The sequence below is a fragment of the Ambystoma mexicanum genome, chromosome 6q (genome assembly GCF_040938575.1).
Source record: "Ambystoma mexicanum isolate Mex_15411 chromosome 6q, UKY_AmexF1_1, whole genome shotgun sequence".
Classification (NCBI taxonomy): domain Eukaryota; kingdom Metazoa; phylum Chordata; class Amphibia; order Caudata; family Ambystomatidae; genus Ambystoma; species Ambystoma mexicanum.
The window spans coordinates 1,637,399,922-1,637,417,307 of record NC_090937.1 but is presented as its reverse complement, the minus strand read 5'-3'; the positions used below and the strand labels follow the sequence as shown (position 1 = coordinate 1,637,417,307).

The 17,386-nt window shown below is 50.5% G+C and overlaps 1 protein-coding gene across 2 annotated transcripts in view; it reads right to left on the bottom strand.

Annotated features, from left to right (window-relative positions):
• Positions 1-17,386, bottom strand: part of LOC138516929 (E3 ubiquitin-protein ligase TRIM39-like) — a 158,750-nt gene that overhangs the window by 70,387 nt on the left and 70,977 nt on the right. The window contains exon 3 of one of the 2 annotated variants that reach the window (XM_069632393.1): positions 1,493-1,723. In XM_069632393.1, coding sequence (XP_069488494.1) covers positions 1,493-1,723 — 231 coding nt within the window. The remainder of the gene's footprint in view (positions 1-1,492; positions 1,724-17,386) is intronic. The other variant, XM_069632394.1, reaches the window with a different exon arrangement.

Here is a 17,386-nt window from a genome sequence, read left to right as displayed (position 1 = left end):
GGTTCCCGCTAACTTTTGTGCGGTGATCGAAGTGAGTGGGAACGGTCACGAGCGGTGTTGCACTACTTTTATTTTTTACTGTTTACCATTCCTCTACTTTTCATGACCATATTCACCATTATATACCGAGGATCTGTCCATTCAGGTCCCTGTGCAAGTGTAAAGTTGTATTAGGAGCCTTAGTTACTAGTCACTTAGAGCATTGCAATGTCCCAGCCGCAACTCCTTGTGACATGTTGCAGTATGATTCCGCGTACCCTCATCCTTGCCGAGACTGCTGTTCCACTACCTTTTTCGGTACACATCTGCCACTGCCTAGGTGACCCTTGGGGTTGTCCTTTGAGCAGACTTTTGATGACCCTCTGCTGGGCAAGCCTGCTCTCGCAAGCAGTCCATGTCGGTGCACCGGTTCCCCTATGTAGTTTGGCGAAAGGAGCAGAACCTGTCGCTAGTTGTGTGCTGCCAGCAACGACAGGCTGAGCCACAATAAGATTGAGACGATGGGCCTCATTACGGATCTGGCGTAAACCGTGCCGGTGCTACCGGCAGGTTACCACCGGACCCATAATGATTTACTAGCGCCTGACTTCCCGGTAACACCGGAGGGATTACAGATCCGGCGGACCGGAAAGGCAGGTGCCGGCAAATTGTAAGTCCCCATTACTCCATGGTAATGGGGACCACAGAAGCACCGGCACCGTTGTTAATGGTGCCGGTGCTTCCATGAAAACTCTGCCGGTAGGTGCCGTTCTGCCCTGCAGGACATCTGCCGGGCGGGACGGCACCCTCCCGCAGAGTTGTAGTTTGCAGGTTCGGACACAACATACTGGCACCACTGTTTCCAGACCGGCAAACATGGAATGAGGCCCAATGTCTTCATTTGCAAACACAGGAGGAAGGCTTGCTTTCCTCGGGGATCCCTGGCCCAACTGAAAAACTGGGAATCTGCTGGAACGAGCATTCCAGAACCGAGACCAAAAGCACTCTAAAGCTGGAACACAGTGGAATAACAATCTCCAGCAGGACATGGACAGGAAACGACAACCATAACTTAGCAAACAACTGTGTGTGACCTATATTTTGCACTTTTTCTAATCTTAATCACGTCATCCATATCAATTCGTCACATAGACTAAGATATCTTCGGTGTGTCAGATGAGCACGTCTTTTGTTTCTGCTTTCTAATGATACCTTCCTAAACTTACTCCCAAGCTCGCTCTATGATTGAGTGATTGTGCCGGTGTGTGGTGCGTGGAGCTCAGGGCCAGGCAGCTTGGTAACCACTTAGTATTCTGGTTGTGAAATGGGAAGGGAACACATTCCTGAGTACACACAGTCCATCCAGGGAGGCACTGTGTTTACCAAGCCTAGGATCACCCCACAGGCTACAAAGGGGGCACCACACATAGAATTAGGCCCAGATTAAGCTTGACATGATAATTCACATTTAATTTGCGGTGCGTTGTGTGTTTTTGAGCATGCAGCTCCTCACCTGCAGGAGTCCTTCTGCCGGCTGCTTGCACTTTGCCTGTAATTCTTTGATCAGGTTCTCGAGCAAGGAGATCTGCGCCGATAGCCCAGCTAGGTTTTCCTTCTCAGACGTGGCAATGGTCTTCTCCATCGCTGCCAGTCTCTTGAGTATTATCTGCTCTTGTGCTTTCAGGACATGATGCAGTCGCTGAAACTCTGCCTTGGTCTTCAGCTTCTCAGCTTCCACCTTCTTCTGTAAGAACCAGGGACACACACCAAATGAGAAAGTCCAAACTTAGATAGGCTGGCCTTATGCACGTCCTGCAGAGACCCACGTCAGAAGCACCACTACCCAATACCAGATTTTTTTTAAGTTGTCATTTTGTTCAGCTCCTGATGCCATTTGTGCTATTCCTCTGTTTTAGCAAACACATTGTGATACTTTTATATATGAAATAATCTGAAATGTTTTCAACCACACCCCACTTGGCACAGCCTAAACATTTTTATTTATTTTGCATGTTTCAATGTCGCGAACCACACAAATGCATCAGAGCGCTTTCAAATTTGCGATACATAAAATATACAATCATAACAACACTGCATACAATAAAATACACACGTTTACAGTAGTTACAAGAAATAATTAAAAGCAATTTAAGATAAAAAATGTAAAATGCATTTCCATAGCCATGCTTTCAGAGCTTTTTGTTCCTTTTTTTTAAAAATAAAAATGTTTTCAGTACACATGGTACTTCTTACATTATATGACATCAACCTCACACTGGCAAATACCAATACATGGCCCTTGCCGAGCCAGCTGCACCTTACACAGAATCCCAAGACTTTTACCACTATCTGTCCGAATAGTTTAAAAGTAAACCAGTACTCCCCTCCCAAGTTCAACCACCCCCAATTTCTCAGCTTCTACCTTTGCTAACATCATCACTTCATTGATGCTTTCAAAAATCATCTTCAGAAATGTTACCAGGGCCAGCATAAGTGAAAGGTGAGCCATTGACAGGAGCCTATGCTACATGTCTACTGCTATGAGGCCTGCTGATGAATTAACAAAGTGCCCCAGAATAAGAATCCTACTGTCCCTTAGACTTTGAAAATCCATTACTAAATGTTGGAGCGATTCTGTTTTATGACCACAGAGTCTGCAGACTCTTAACACTGGGGGAAACCCCACTTGTGCTCCATTACTTCCAATGTCGGTGGCAGTTGAGCCTGAATTTTATGTACCAGAATCGGAGCTTAGCTGACAGGAATTTCTTTAAATATAGTCTGGGTTCCTTTGTAGATAGGAGCACAACTTCATAGCCCCTATATATTTTCAATCGAGTTATGTCGCTGATATCCGCTATATTGTCCCATCTTTTTATCCTAGCCTTTAGGATGGTATCATTCTGTAACTCCCACTCGTCCATAAACTTTTCACACTTTTTTTAAAATTTAGAGAGGAAGGGATTCACACCCTTCGCCATTGTAAGGTTCAGAATGTAGTCTATCTGTGGTTGTTCTGCTTTTTTCATCTTAAAGAACACAGTAAGGCTGCGCTTCATGAGTTGAGCCCACCACGAGACCAAACCCAACTCCAGTCTGATTACGCTCGCAGGCACTGAAATTGGCAGCCCTAGAATCCTCTTCAGGATCCTCCCTTCCATGACATCGTGGAACGTCCAACACCTGCCAGTTAACTCACAGCCATATAGAACCACCGCAGATATCTTAGCCCGGTAGAATTCTATGAGTGTAAGTAAAGAGAATTTGCATAACGTACCTCTCACTCTCTTGGCCAGTGACAGGTAGGCCCCTACCTTTTCTTGTTCTGATAACAAGGTTATCAGGATTTATACGGAGATCAAGATTGCATAGTGAGACAGCCCCTGAAACTGAACTTTTCAAAGAGAGCAACAGCCTAAATTTCACAGACTTCCAAATAAAGAGTGTTGCAACTGTGGAAACCTCTTGCACCTGCTGAGAATTTCAGTTTATTAGCAAGATAGGAAATGTTCTGCCAATGGATCGTCTTATATGTAATACATAAAAGCTTAAAAGTGGTCCTAGTAGCTGAAGGAAGCCAATGAAGGGATTTAAAAACCGGTGTAATGCACACAAATTTACAAACTCCAAGAACCAACCGTGCGGCCGTCTGGGAGGCTGCCTTATAGGGGGAACCAATGAAGAGTGAGGAATATCTGTCCAAATGCAATTTGCATAGTTGGATGGTCTGTTTTGATTAAAGCAAGCTAAAAGTCAACCCATGAGAAGATTTTTGGCTAGGGAGGGGCAGGAACTGGGTGGGAATGGCCATAGGGATTAGCATGGCCATGGCCAGTCAATGAGTGGGCAAATACCCAAATAACACCCACAAGCTGTGTGTTCCTCCTCAAATGCAATTTCTCCCTAGCTGTACTCTAATGCAATAGTTTTGGCTTATAAGTGGCCCTGCCATCACTCCTTTGAAGATGAGGCATGCGGTCAACCTCAATCCAAATAGTTTGCTACTGGAAAGAACACTCGGTGAAGAACTTAGGCCCGGCGTCGGGTCTCGGCATCGATGATTGGGACTCGACTACGACTGGATCTCGGATCTTCACTTGTCACCATCTTTGTGGACTTCGGGTGGTGGGAAAAACCCACCGGTGGACTTTACTCAGTCGTCGAGGACCTCGACTTTCTCCGGCGGGACAAAGCAGTCGAGGGTGATGGCAAGGGAACCGTTGGTTCAATATTCTTTGGCAAGGTGGAGCGTTGCGACTCTGGTTGTCGAGCAGCATGGCGTCAAGCTGTCCCCGCTTATGGGAAACACGAATTGACTGGCTTCCAGCAATTACGGAACTCCTCCGAACTCCGGTCGACGGCGATGGATTTCGATGGCCTCGATGTCCTGGTAATTTACTTCATGACTAATCGGCGGACCCCGTCTCCGCTCAACAGCCTTTTGGGACTGGCTTCCAGGGTGCCTCAATGAAGATCAGCTTCTGCACGATGTTCCCTCGTAGCGCGGGGAGAGGACTCCTAGCCAGGTCCTCTTTTGGATCAGTCCTCGACAGACTCGACAGCTTTTAGATTGGGTCGAAGGAAAGCACCAGCAATTCTTCTTTTTCCAGCTGGGCTTTAAGGATTAGCAGCTTCAAGTTTCAACTTCAGCTTCTGAACAAATTGGGAAGTGTTAGGTCCCCAGAAATACACATATGTCCCTCATTCACTCTGCTGAGCCAAGCTCAGTTCACCAATCAGACAGAAGTGCATTCATGCAGGCAGGCAGCCAATTAGGCTCACCGGCATTCAGGCCATTCACTTCCACCCAGACACCCATAACAAGGAATATGGATTGGGGCAAGAACCCAGCCTTTCAGCACACCACACTGCATTCATGTCAGTTTCAGGCAGGGCTGTCTCATTCACTGTATCACACACACCGAACCCAGACACCCATAACATAGAATGCATATTGTCACACACTGTATCCACACAGGTCCCACCCCAAGGGTATACCCACAACATACAGTCACTGGGAAGGCTCCAGCCAGTCCGGCCTGCGCTTCCCCACAATACCATATATATTTCTTCCACCAAACAGCCAGTCGCGGGGAAAGGGACAGAGTTAGAGCTTCCTAGGACTTTGGGAAAACAAGGTAACAGGCGATAGAAAGCAAGAGGCAACAGGCGCCATCTTGTCTCCTATCAGGAATCCACTGATTCCCATGGCAGGGCCTGGGTATGCCAAAATGGAGGCTACTCAGAGCACCTGTCAAATTCAGCATGGGGCTGCTACCAGCCCATACCTGCTTTGCGAGTCACACACAGGTGCCCAAAAGCATACACTAGGGGTACAGCGTTGTACCCCCTCCCATGGGTGCCATAAGGGTATCCCAGGGGTCTTTGTTCAACACAACCAAAGGAGGAAGAGCTGCACTGCCAGGAGTCCCAACTGGACTCCTGTGCAGAAAACATCACAGAACACACATGATAAGGGAGTACAGGACAATGATATGGAGGCCCTGTCCCTCCAATGCATTTCCAGCATCACAGTCGGCCCCCCCAGACTGAGGTTAGGGTGGTCTAATCTCCCACGAGATTGACACCCTCATCCAGACAGTCAACAAACCTTCTGGAAAGGCCATCTGCATTATCATGTCTCTTCCCTGGTATATGCTCAATAGTGAAGTCTAGCCCTTGCAGGTTAATGGCCCACCTGAGCAGTTTAGGGTTTTTGTCCTTCATCTGCATAAGCCACTTTAAGGGCTTATGGTCGGTATGGACCTTGAAGGTAGACCCCGTAAGGTAGGGCCTAAAACGCCTAAGGCTCCAAACTATACTGAAACATTCCTTTTCAACAGTAGCCCACCTACGTTCTCTACCTTTGAGTTGCCTACTGATGAATATGATAGGATGTTCCCTCCCTTTGTCATCCAACTGGGATAAGACAGCTCCAATTCCAGTGTCGCAGGCATCAGTTTGAACAATTAAGGGTTTGCTGTAATCAGGCGCACACATACAGCTGCCCTACACAGACTTTCCTTCAAGCCAATAAAGGCCCTCTGACAGTCTTCAGTTCAATTAACCTTTCTCGGTTTCTTGGGTGAAGTCAGACCTGTCAGAGGGGCAGCTATGGTTCCATAGTCCGCCATGAAGTTCCGGTAATACCCAGGGAGGCCTACAAAAGCTCACACCTAGGTTTGAGTAGTGGCAGTCTCCCAGTCATGTACATCATGTACCTTAATGGGGAGAGTCTGGATTCAACCCCTCCTACCTCGTGACCAAGGTAAGTGACTTTCCTGAGCTATCTGGCACTTGGTGGCCTTGATAGTGAGGTTAGCCCTTCGCAAGGCCTGCAACACCCTATCCATATGAGTCAAATTCTCTTCCCAGGTGGAACTGTAGACAGCAATGTCGTCTAAATAGGCCACACAAACGGCCTCCAGGCCACTGAGCGCATGGTTAACCAACCTTTGGAAGGTGGCAGGTGCATTCTTCAACCCAAAAGGCATGTCTCTAAACTGGTAGAGCCCCATCAGGTGTTGAGAACGCAGTTTTTTGCTTGGCCTGGTCTATCAGAGCTATTTGCCAATAGCCTGAGATGAGGTCAAAGGTCTTACAAACTTGGCAGCACCTATGGCATCCACAAGCTCATCAGCCCTGGGAAATGGGGGGCGCGTCAGTCTTGGTGACGCCATTGACTCCTCGGTAGTCCACACAGAACCTCCAATCCTTGGTACCAGACTGGGAACTTGCCTTGGGGACAAGGACCACTAGACTGGATGAGGGACTGGTTGAGAGGTCAATTACACCCAGATCCAACATCTTTGCAACCTCAGCCCGGATGTGGTTCTTTACTGTATCTGATATCCGACAGCATCTGCTTTTGACACCAGTGTCAATTTCATGCCTGCACCACGGGGTGAGGCCAGGTGTAAGTGGGAACAGAGAGACATACTGCCGGAGCAAAGACTTGCAGGCCCTCTGCTGCTCTGGAGTCAGATCTGGAGAGAGATGAACTCCCTATACTGAGCCATCCTGAGGATTGCTATGCAGCAAATTAGGAAGAGGATCACTCTCACCCTCCTCTTGCTCTGAAGCTAGCAAGAGACATGAGACTTCCGCTCGCTGGTGGAAAGGATTGCGCCTGTTAATGTGGAATACATGAGTGGCTACCAGAGAGTTGACTTTGCCCATTTTGGAGATTATCCGGAAGGGTCAGTCCACTTATCTGCCAAAGCTCGAGGCTTGGTAGGCTCGATCACAAGGATCTCCTGTCCTGGAGTCCAATCCACTTGTGAGTCCTTAATGTCATGCCAGTATTTGTTCAATTCTTGGCTTGTCCTAAGATTAGCTGATGCCTGGCCCATCATCTGCGCCATCCTTCTTCTGAGGCCTACCACATAGTCCCCCACTTCCTTGGCAGGACCTGGAGGTGTGGCTTGCAAACCTTCTCTGATTAAGGCAAGGGGCACTCTAATGGTATGTCCAAAGAGAAGCACAAAGGGGCTGAAACCAACTGTAACGCTCACCTGGTATCCACGGGGACGTCACTTAGCCTGTTCTGACCTCTTACCTCTGTTCTGACCTCTTACGACCTCAAACATTTCCCTGGAGTCTACAAGACTGGAGACTGGGCCTGAAACACAGGATTGGTAGAGTTTAACTCCCTATTGTCTCTGTGTGCTTGAACCCCTTCTTCCCCGGGGTCCAACCCTTCCCTTTGATCCACAGCTCACCTTGTTTTCTTGGAAAGTGTGCTCTCCGTCCTGCTTTCAGAGCAGGGGCGCGTTGATTGATGCGGGCTTGTTGCTGCCTAGTTACTTCACTGGCAAGAGTCCGACAGGTAAGTATAATGAGTAATTTTGAACAGTTCTCTAACTTCGTTTCTTAACTTCCTTTGATGATGGCCGGCGTCCGGGGATGGCGACGTGCTGATGAGATGAGTAGCGCTGAAGGTGAGTGAGAACGCGGTGCGCGATGCAACCCCTTCATATTTGTATTGAACTGAGTTCTTTTTCTGTGTCTTTTAGGTGCCGCAACGTTTTCAGCGTGGATGCCGGTTATGAAGAAGAAATGCGGTGAGTAAGCGCAGTGTGCAGCGCCTCTAGATGTTTCCACGCTAACCTGGAGTGTCTTTTCCCTCTTGCAGATGGATGAGAAGTTCCGGAGAGAGAGTTCCCCCAGAGCGGCTGGGATTCAGGTAAGCGTTTGAAGCTCGTACAGTCTTTAAAAATAAGCGAAGATTTGCTGAATGCTTACTAATGCCTTTTTTATGTTCTTTTCCCTTTTCCTTATGAAACGGCGTGCCAGGATGGGAATGACACTGCCGAAGATGCCCGCTGAACAGAAGGAGCGATGAATGGTGGGCAGAAGCGCCGCAAGGTAAGGCTGTTCCTAAGACTGTTCTTGTTCTTGCAGGAGCTGAGCACAGGAGCTAAGCGCACAAGCAGGCCTAGTGGAGACCGATCGGAACACGGTGAGTGTCACGCTGCAGGTGCAGAAAATGCAAAGCATGTTTCTCAGCCTGGGCGTGGCTTAAATAGTCTCTGGGTATCCCAGGTGTCTCTGGGCTGAACTAGACCCAAAAGACTAGACTGCACATGTAGTTCTGGGAAGCGAAATATGTGGGGTCATCCATCTTGTCCCTATCAATGCACTACAAGTCCAATCCCCAATGTTATCCTATGGGAGTGAGTGAGTCTGGTGCCACAAGAGCCAAGTCTGACTCCAAGTGGGTCTTTGGAGGGATGGAGAGGTCCTTGAGGGCCATGTAGGTGATCGTGGCCTGGCTCCAGCCTGACATCTTGGAGGGCTGGGGACATGAGGGGCAGGAATCATGACAGCAACACCCTCTTGAGGCACTTCTATATAGGCCAACAGCAGGCATGGTAGGAGGAGATCCACATTCCTCCTTAGGGGCTCTTCCAAAGCGTCTAGCATGCCCTTGAGAGTCTTTTTGAACCTTCTCGACCAGACCATTGGTCTGGGGATGGTAGGAGGTGGAGAACCTATAATATGTTACTCTGCATTCCTTCCACATCGCTTGCCTGTAACTAGACATAAAGTTGGATCCTCTGTCAGAGACCACCTCTTTAGGTAATCCAACTCTGGTAAAAATGCCCAGGAGAGCCCTGGCAACCACCTTGGCAGTAATGGTCCGAAGTGGTATAGCCTCAGGGCACCTGGTGGCATGATCAACCAGGACTGGGATGAACCGGTGTCCACCTGAAGTGGGAGGGTCAAGGGGATTCACAATTTCAATGCCTACCCTCTCAAATGGTGTAGCAACCACTGGCAAAGGCTATAGTGGGGCAATGACACTGCCTCCAGTCTTGCCAGACAACTGACAAGTGGGACAGGTTTGGCAGTGGGACTCCACTTCTACTCCCATCCGGGGGCCAGTAGAAATGTGCAGAGACCCTTTGCTTAGTCTTCTTGCTCCCAAGATGACCAGCTAAGGGCACCTCATGCAACTGCAACAGGAAGGGTCGGTAAACATGGGGCACCACCAACCTCTTGAGGGCACCAGGTTCAGGCTTAGTGGGCTGACTACAAAGGAGCTCATCCTCCCAAAATGTTTTGAATTCCCTAGGCACTTCACCTTGTGCCTGGGCCTGTTTTCTTAGACCCTCCGAGAGAATGGCACTCTCTCTGACCCTTGCAGAAGTCTCCCATAGAGGGCCCCTCTTCAGTCAGCAGGCACTGAAGGTCAGGACGATCCTCTGGGTTGAGTACCTCTCCCGCAGGAGGGTCTTCTGGCTGTTCTCCCTCAGGAGTTGAGTCTCGGGTTACCACTGGACCCAGCCCGCTTGGTGCCTGAATCCCAGTGGGTCTTGCTGAAACAGCAGGAAGAAAAGGAGCCCCCTTCACAGAGGCAGTCCTCTTGCTCATCCTTCTCGCCTTGGGTTTCCCCCTTGGCTTGTTTAATTGACTAACAGACAGACCCTGAGTGACGTGAGATCTAGTGACTGCAGCAGCAGTTAGAGGTAGTCCATCAGAGATCAACCCCAACTCTACTAGATCATTCCCCAACAATATGTGGGCAGGCACGTTGTCCTGAACCAGGATGGGAAGCTTTGCTGTCTTGTCCGCAGTCGTGATGGTGACTAGGGCTACAGGAGAACATTTCTGAGGCCCAACAGCTAACCTGATAATTCTCAGAGGAGCACCTGCATAGTCCTCTGGCATGAGCAGGGCCTGTCCACCACTATCATACTTGCTCCAGTGTCTCTCAAACCAGTAGAAGGCTGGCCATTCAGGAGAACACTTCTCAAGAATCTGCGGGTATTTTGTGGAATAGTAGCCAGTACTTCTGCGTACTGGTCCCAGGCCCCGAGGGACACTAGGGAAATCTCTACAGAAGCACCAAATGTGATTCCTGTAGAGGAGGGGAGGAAAGTGGCCTTCATATCAGGCATGAAGCAAGGGTAGACCAGGCTGACTGCCTGCACTACAAGTGCCTTACCTTTACACTTGGGGTCACCCTTCTTGTGGTCCAGAGCCCCACAGTCCCAACAAGTGCCAAGAATGCGAGGGACGGGACTGGGTCCACTGGGAGCCTGCTTTACAGCAAGAGAACGGGTACTCTTGCTCCCACACCCATAAGACTTACCCCCTACTAGATATTTGGTTCTTAGGAGAGGGAGATTTAGATTTACTCAGCTGTGATTGCTTTTGGGACTCCTCAGCCTTCTGAGAGGTCCCTTTCTCTTTGTCCTTGTCATTCCCACTGGGTTTTGTTAAGGGACAGCCATTGGCCGACCCACTTGTAAGCCGGCCTGGCCAGCTAAAAGGGATTGAAAATGTTGTGGTCAGCAACATACTGACGCAGCTCTGGTGAACAGGCTTCAGAAAAATGCTCAAAAAACAACAGGTGGGACAATTCAATCAATGTTTTCACCTTGTATCCATCAATCACCCAATCATGTTCATATGCGCAGCACTCACCCGGTCAAACCAAGACACATTCTCTCTTTTCTTATATTCCCTGAATCTTTTAAGGGATTGGGTAGGCGTCTTGCCAATCTTGGCAATCAAAGCAGACTTCATGCAGTCATACTGCCCCTTTCTTCCACACTCAGTTTCAGAATACAGCTATAACCAGTCTGAGGCACTCTACTTAACAAACACTTAGCCCAATCTCTTTTATCAACATCATGGATTCCACAAGCCATTTCAAATGCTTCAATCCACTGGAGGATATCAGAACCCTCCACAAACACACCAACCAACTCTTTTATAAACTTGGTGGCTGAGGACCTGACACTCTCAACTGGTTTAGCTGAAGTCTCCACTCTAGTTTTCTCTAGCTGGATATTCTGACATTCACTGTCCTTGTTTTTGAGTTCAAGATCCCTATCTTTGAGTATCACTTGTTGTGCCAACTCCCCCTTCTTAAGTTCAGCTTCATTTTCCAACTTTTTATATTCAAATCCTTAATAATTCAAGTTCCAAGGTATTCCCTGAAGAAACATTGCTAGGTTTCGGAATAGGTGCAGCTCGAGAGACAGTGTTACGACGGTGCCACTTGCGCACCAATTGGCACCCATCGTGGACTATTTGGGACTCATTCATCTCCATATTACTCCATGGACAATACCTATTCATATTTTTGTCCTTACTTTCCGTTTGCAAGTCTTTTTTTATTTTCTTATTTAATTTCGCAAACTAGATGTCCCATAATTCACCTTGCAGCAGTTCTCATTTCCTGGTTATTCCTATGCATCAGTGTTGGAATCACAATCCCCAGAAGCCCTAGAGATCAGTGCTACTTTCACCTTCCCAGGACCAGGGAAAGAGGAGGCAGATTACCTTCAGGTGTGCTGCTCCAGGTGTTGCTTATTAGCCTGCCTCAGTATAGGGCAGGGCAGTATTTAAGCAGCTGTCCGCAGGAGCACAGGTCTCTTGCATTGACTTTGCTTCCAGCCCATTTTGTCTTGAGCCACGATATTCTGCTGTTTCTTGTTGCTGTCAGATCCTGTTCTAGTGTCCGGTGCCCCCTGCCTGGCAGCCCTGCGAATCCCCTCTGCCTTCTGCCCTGCTCCTCTGGGCTCCCGGCCCTGCAGCCTGCTACTCTCCCCTGCCTTCTGCCCTGCTCCTCTGGGCTCCCTGCCTTGCAGCCTGCTACTCTCCCCTGCCTTCTGCCCTACTCCTCTGGGATCCCTGCCTTGCAGCCTGCTACTCCTGTCTGCCATCTGCCCTGCTCCTCTGGGCTCCCTGCCCTGCAGCCTGCTACTCTCCTCTGCCTTATGCCCTTCTCCTCTGGGCTCCCTGCCTTGCAGCCTGCTACTCTCCCCTGCCTTCTGCCCTGCTCCTCTGGGCTCCCTGCCTTGCAGCCTGCTACTCTCCCCTGCCTTCTGCCCTGCTCCTCTGGGCTCCCTGCCTTGCAACCTGCTACTCTCCTCTGCCTTCTTCCCTGCTCCTCTGGGCTCCCTGCCTTGCAGCCTGCTACTCCCCTCTGCCTTCTGCCCTGCTCCTCGGGGGCTCCCTGCCCTGCAGCCTGCTAATCTCCTCTGCCTTCTGCCCTGCTCCTCTGGGCTCCCTACCCTGCAGCCTGCTAATCTCCTCTACCTTCTGCCCTGCTCCTCTGGGCTCCCTGCCTTGCAGCCAGCTAATTTCCTCTGCCTTCTGCCCTGCTCCTCTGGGCTCCCTGCCTTACAGCCTGCTACTCTCCTCTGCCTTCTGCCCTGCTCCTCTGGGCTCCCTGCCTTGCAGCCTGCTACTCTCCCCTGCCTTCTGCCCTACTCCTCTGGGATCCCTGCCTTGCAGCCTGCTACTCCTGTCTGCCATCTGCCCTGCTCCTCTGGGCTCCCTGCCCTGCAGCCTGCTACACTCCTCTGCCATCTGCCCTTCTCCTCTGGGCTCCCTTCCTTGCAGCCTGCTACTCTCCCCTGCCTTCTGCCCTGCTCCTCCGGCCTCCCTGCCTTGCAGCCTGCTACTCTCCCCTGCCTTCTGCCCTGCTCCTCTGGGCTCCCTGCCTTGAAACCTGCTACTCTCCTCTACCTTCTTCCCTGCTCCTCTGGGCTCCCTGCCTTGCAGCCTGCTACTCCCCTCTGCCTTCTGCCCTGCTCCTCTGGGCTCCCTGCCCTGCAGCCTGCTAATCTCCTCTGCCTTCTGCCCTGCTCCTCTGGGCTCCCTGCCTTGCAGCCTGCTACTCTCCTCTGCCTTCTGCCCTGCTCCTCTGGGCTCCCAGCCTTGCAGCCTGCTACTCTCCCCTGCCTGCTGCCCTGCTCTTCGGAGCTTCCTGCCTTGCAGCCTGCTATTCTCCCCTGCCTTCTGCCCTGCTCCTCTGGGCTCCCTGCCCTGCAGCCTGCTACTCTCCCCTGCCTGCCGCCTTGCTCTTCTGAGCTTCCTGCCTTGCAGCCTGCTACTCTCCTCTGCCTTCTGCCCTGCTCTTCTGGGCTCCCTGCCTTGCAGCCTGCAACTCTCCCCTGCCTGCTGCCCTGCTCTTCTGAGCTTCCTGCCTTGCAGCCCGCTACTCTCCCCTGCCTGCTGCCCTGCTCTTCTGAGCTTCCTGCCTTGCAGCCTGCTACTCTCCCCTGCCTTCTGCCCTGCTCCTCTATGCTTCCTGCCTTGCAGCCTGCTACTCTACCCTGCCTTCTGCCCTGCTCCTCTATGCTCCTTGCCTTGCAGCCTGCTACTCTCCTCTGCCTTCTGCCCTGCTCCTCTGGGCTCCCTGGCTTGCAGCCTGCTACTCTCCTCTGCCTTCTGCCCTGCTCTTGTGAGCTTCCTGCATTGCAGCCCTACTCCTCTGTTGCAGTCATTGTTCCTTGTCTGCAGCCTTGCTCTCTACCTCCTATTATCTGGCTCCCTACCTGCGGTTCCTTCTTTCTTTCCTTCAGTCTGTGTTTCCTGGCTTTAGCTTGCTTCCAAGTTCCAGTCCTGGGCTTCCTTGTCTCTCTCGTCTGTCCAGCCCTCGTTATCCCACTTCAGAGCTACAGTTTACTTGTTTATCCGTCTTCTATCCAGCCTCGTTATCCCACTTCAGAGCTACGGATTCTTTGTAATCTGTCTTCTATCCTGCCCTTGTTTTCCCACGTCAGAGCTACAGTTTCCCTGCTATCTGTCTTCAGTCCTACTCTGGTTATTCCAGTCCAGAGTTGCAGTTCCCGGTTTCCGGTCTGCAGTTACAGTCTCCTGTATTATTGCCAATAGATTATTTTCTACCTGCTTTTCCTCTCCTGAACATTGCTTACTTGACTGCCTACTTGTCCCTAGTCATTTATGTTCCCGTTCTTGTCTTCACTTGTGTTTCTGTTATTCCTTTGTTCAGAGTTTGGTGCAGTGTTTCCCAGCAGGCAGTCTCTGCCCTTTCCCTTGTCTTGTTTTATTTGTAGTCTATAGTGAATTAAATGTAACAGTGTGTTGCATTCTGTTCCCTCAGAGGGCATCCACTGTAGGTTGCGGCTGGACTCATACTGGCGTGTCTCGTGTAAGTAGACTCCTTGTTTGTGCCCTAGGGTCCAGACACAGAAGCCACTCCTGCTTCCCCTTTCCATGGGCTTGCAAGGAGTGGTGCCTGTAAAGTAACTTACACAGAGGCATTGAGCTTCCCTTATATCTGTGGGCAGTCTCTAGTCCAGCCTGTGTATGCACCCCTAGTGGGATTCCTCATTGTTTGTCCAGTGCATGGTTCTCATCCCTGTTTATTCACCATTGAGATCCGTCCTTTCTTCCTGTTCCGTCGTTCTGAATTACCTTGCCTATTCTTCATTCTATTTTAGCTTCCTGCTGTATGCGCTTACCTGCCCCCTTATATCAGCACATCCACCCAAAACCTAGCTGGGTGCCCTGCGCCACTGTTGATAGACAGTCCCGGAAACAGATTCAGTAATAACCCCAGGGGTAGGGTCTTCAGTGATTCTTCCTCCCCCCGCGCCCCTTCATCAAGAGCATCACAATCAGTCTGGTAGTCCACCAGGGCAGCTATCAGCTCAGCCCCAGACTTATCTTCAAAGTCTTACTCCCTTGCTTCACAATCACTCAGTCTGTGTCTGAAATAGATTCCATTGCTTGTAATGTAGTTATCCTAGTACACAACTAAAACCTCAAATTAATAAAGTGTGGATATTTTGTAGGTGGCAAGGTTGAACACTGATTCTTAAAACCATAAGTGTGTGTGCGGAGTGTGAGCTGAGTGAGAGCAGTCCTGCAGTCTGCAGTCTGTCTACAGTCCTATCGGTGGAAGGAAGGAGGAGTCCTGGCTGTCAGGGCTGCAAGGCTTGCAAGGTGTGGAAAATCGTCGCCTGCACCTCACTACCAGGAGGTTGTCGGAGAAGATGGAGAAGACGGAGAGGACAGCGGTCGACTGAAAAGCCTGAGATCTCGAACAGGCTCTGAGAGTGCTCTCTCTGGACATCCTCTCGCTCTTAAGACCGCTCCAGCAAAGAAAGGTGAGCGTAAAGGAACTTTTAATAAACTCACAACAGTCCCTCCAAGGACACAGGGAGGAGACAAGGAGTCGGGCACAGGGCCGGCGTGGGGGGAAGGAATAATCCAGTGCCTCAAACTAAACACCCCCACAAATCCTCCTACTAGGGACCATGCAGCCTAAAATCGTCACAGCGGGCAGCCTAAAATCACCCCCTCCAACCCGCCATCCACCTCGTTTCCCGCAACATTCCTCCCAGGGTTCGGGAGCTCCGACTCAGGAGCCTGCGGGGGCCGTCAAGGAGCCGAAGCTGTCTGGGGCGGAGCGTGCCGGGGCCTTGCCGCGGTCGCTCCGACGACAGAGGTGGCGGGCGAAGGAGAGGAAAGTCGCCGCAGGCCATCAGAGGTTCTGGAGCGGGTGAGGGTCCTGTCCGGTGCGATGAGCCCGGCCACCGCGGAGGGCGGAGGGAACAGGCTCAATGTTGGAGCAGGGGCGGGGGCTGGAGAGGGAGAGGGGAGAGACTCCAGCGCCGCCTGCTCTCTCGCCGAAGAGGAGCGCAGGAAGGACCTGTGGGGCGCTCCCCCTGCAGGCAGTAAAGACAACTGGAGAGCAGCACTATCGGTACAGGCGATGGTTCATGCTTCAGCATTACAGGAGGTCACTGGTTTAGTGTCTTGCCTCCAGGACGGAGCGGAGGAGAGAACAGCCTCGATAGAATCAGAAGTGCAATCACTAAAAATAACAACGAACAAAGCCAAAAGAAAAAGAAATTATAATGTATGCATAAAAGGTACCAAACCAAGGAGGAAAGGAGGTAAGGAGGTTTGGGAAACCACAGACGGTCTGGAATGACGTCTCAAAAAAAACCAAGAAGGCATAGAGGGAGAGCGACCTTCACAAATGGCATCATTGAAAAGACGCATAAGAAACCCTCCAATGATTCTCAGCCTAAAACACTATTTCAAGCCTGCGCTCACACGTAGAAACAGAAACACTGAGGAACTCCCTGACATTGAAATCCTCCAAGCACTTCAAGAATGCTGGCCGCAGGCTAAATGCAGAAGGCTCGAGAATACACCAAGGTTTCCCCAGGAGGAACAGTTGGACGCGCAAGCATGTCTCCCTTCAGATGACACTTCGGGAAAGCTAAGAGACGGCGTCCGCCCTGGGTCCACACAGGCGGACATGCACAGGAAAGAAGGGATCCGAGAAGTAACCTCAATCGATGAGGAGGCCCGTGGAATGGATACCACCCCTGAGGATGATGTATTTAACCCTGAAGAGGCTGCAGCTGAAATGCAGAGTGAAGAGCAGCCCACATCCACGCGGGAGGACTCACACATGGAAGGTGGTGCCCGAGAAGACCAACCGAACGCAGAAGGCACCAACGAAATTGACTTCGACCAGAAGTCAGTAGAGGTGGACACGGAATCAGATCGAGAAAAAGACGAATTCACACTCCAACACGTAAAGAACAGTTGTACAGTTGTCTCCCCAAAGGGGGCAACGGGCCCCGGGAGGGGCACGGGACACCCAAACCTAAGGAGCCCGCGGCATCAAGGCCCTTCAATTGACAGAGACTTGACGCCCCTGGGCAGTCACAACACCAATCAGGGGAGTAACAAAACACAGAACAGTAACATAATAGGAGGCCCAATACTCGACAGCCCTAGGTATATGGGACCGGGAAAAGTATCCCTAGCGAATGAAATCGCTAGAGGGCTAAAGGACCTGCCTCGTTACGAGCCCCTGTCAAGGTCTCAAAAGAATTCCACACCGTTAGAAACACCCGCAAATGTGAGATCTTCGAGTTCATCAAATCGCACAGGCTCAGAAACTCCCTCGAAAAAAGCAGATATTCTGGCAATAATGTCATCAACAACAATCACCCTGGCACCTTTTATGAAGCTTTACGAGGCAATAAGTGACAATTTAAAAGACCAAAGCTCAATACAGGCTATGATGCACAGCAAACTAATATTCTTAGAGGCCTATATCATGGCAAGAGACAAAGGTCCAGTTAATTTACCAATGGAAACAAGTACACTGGGC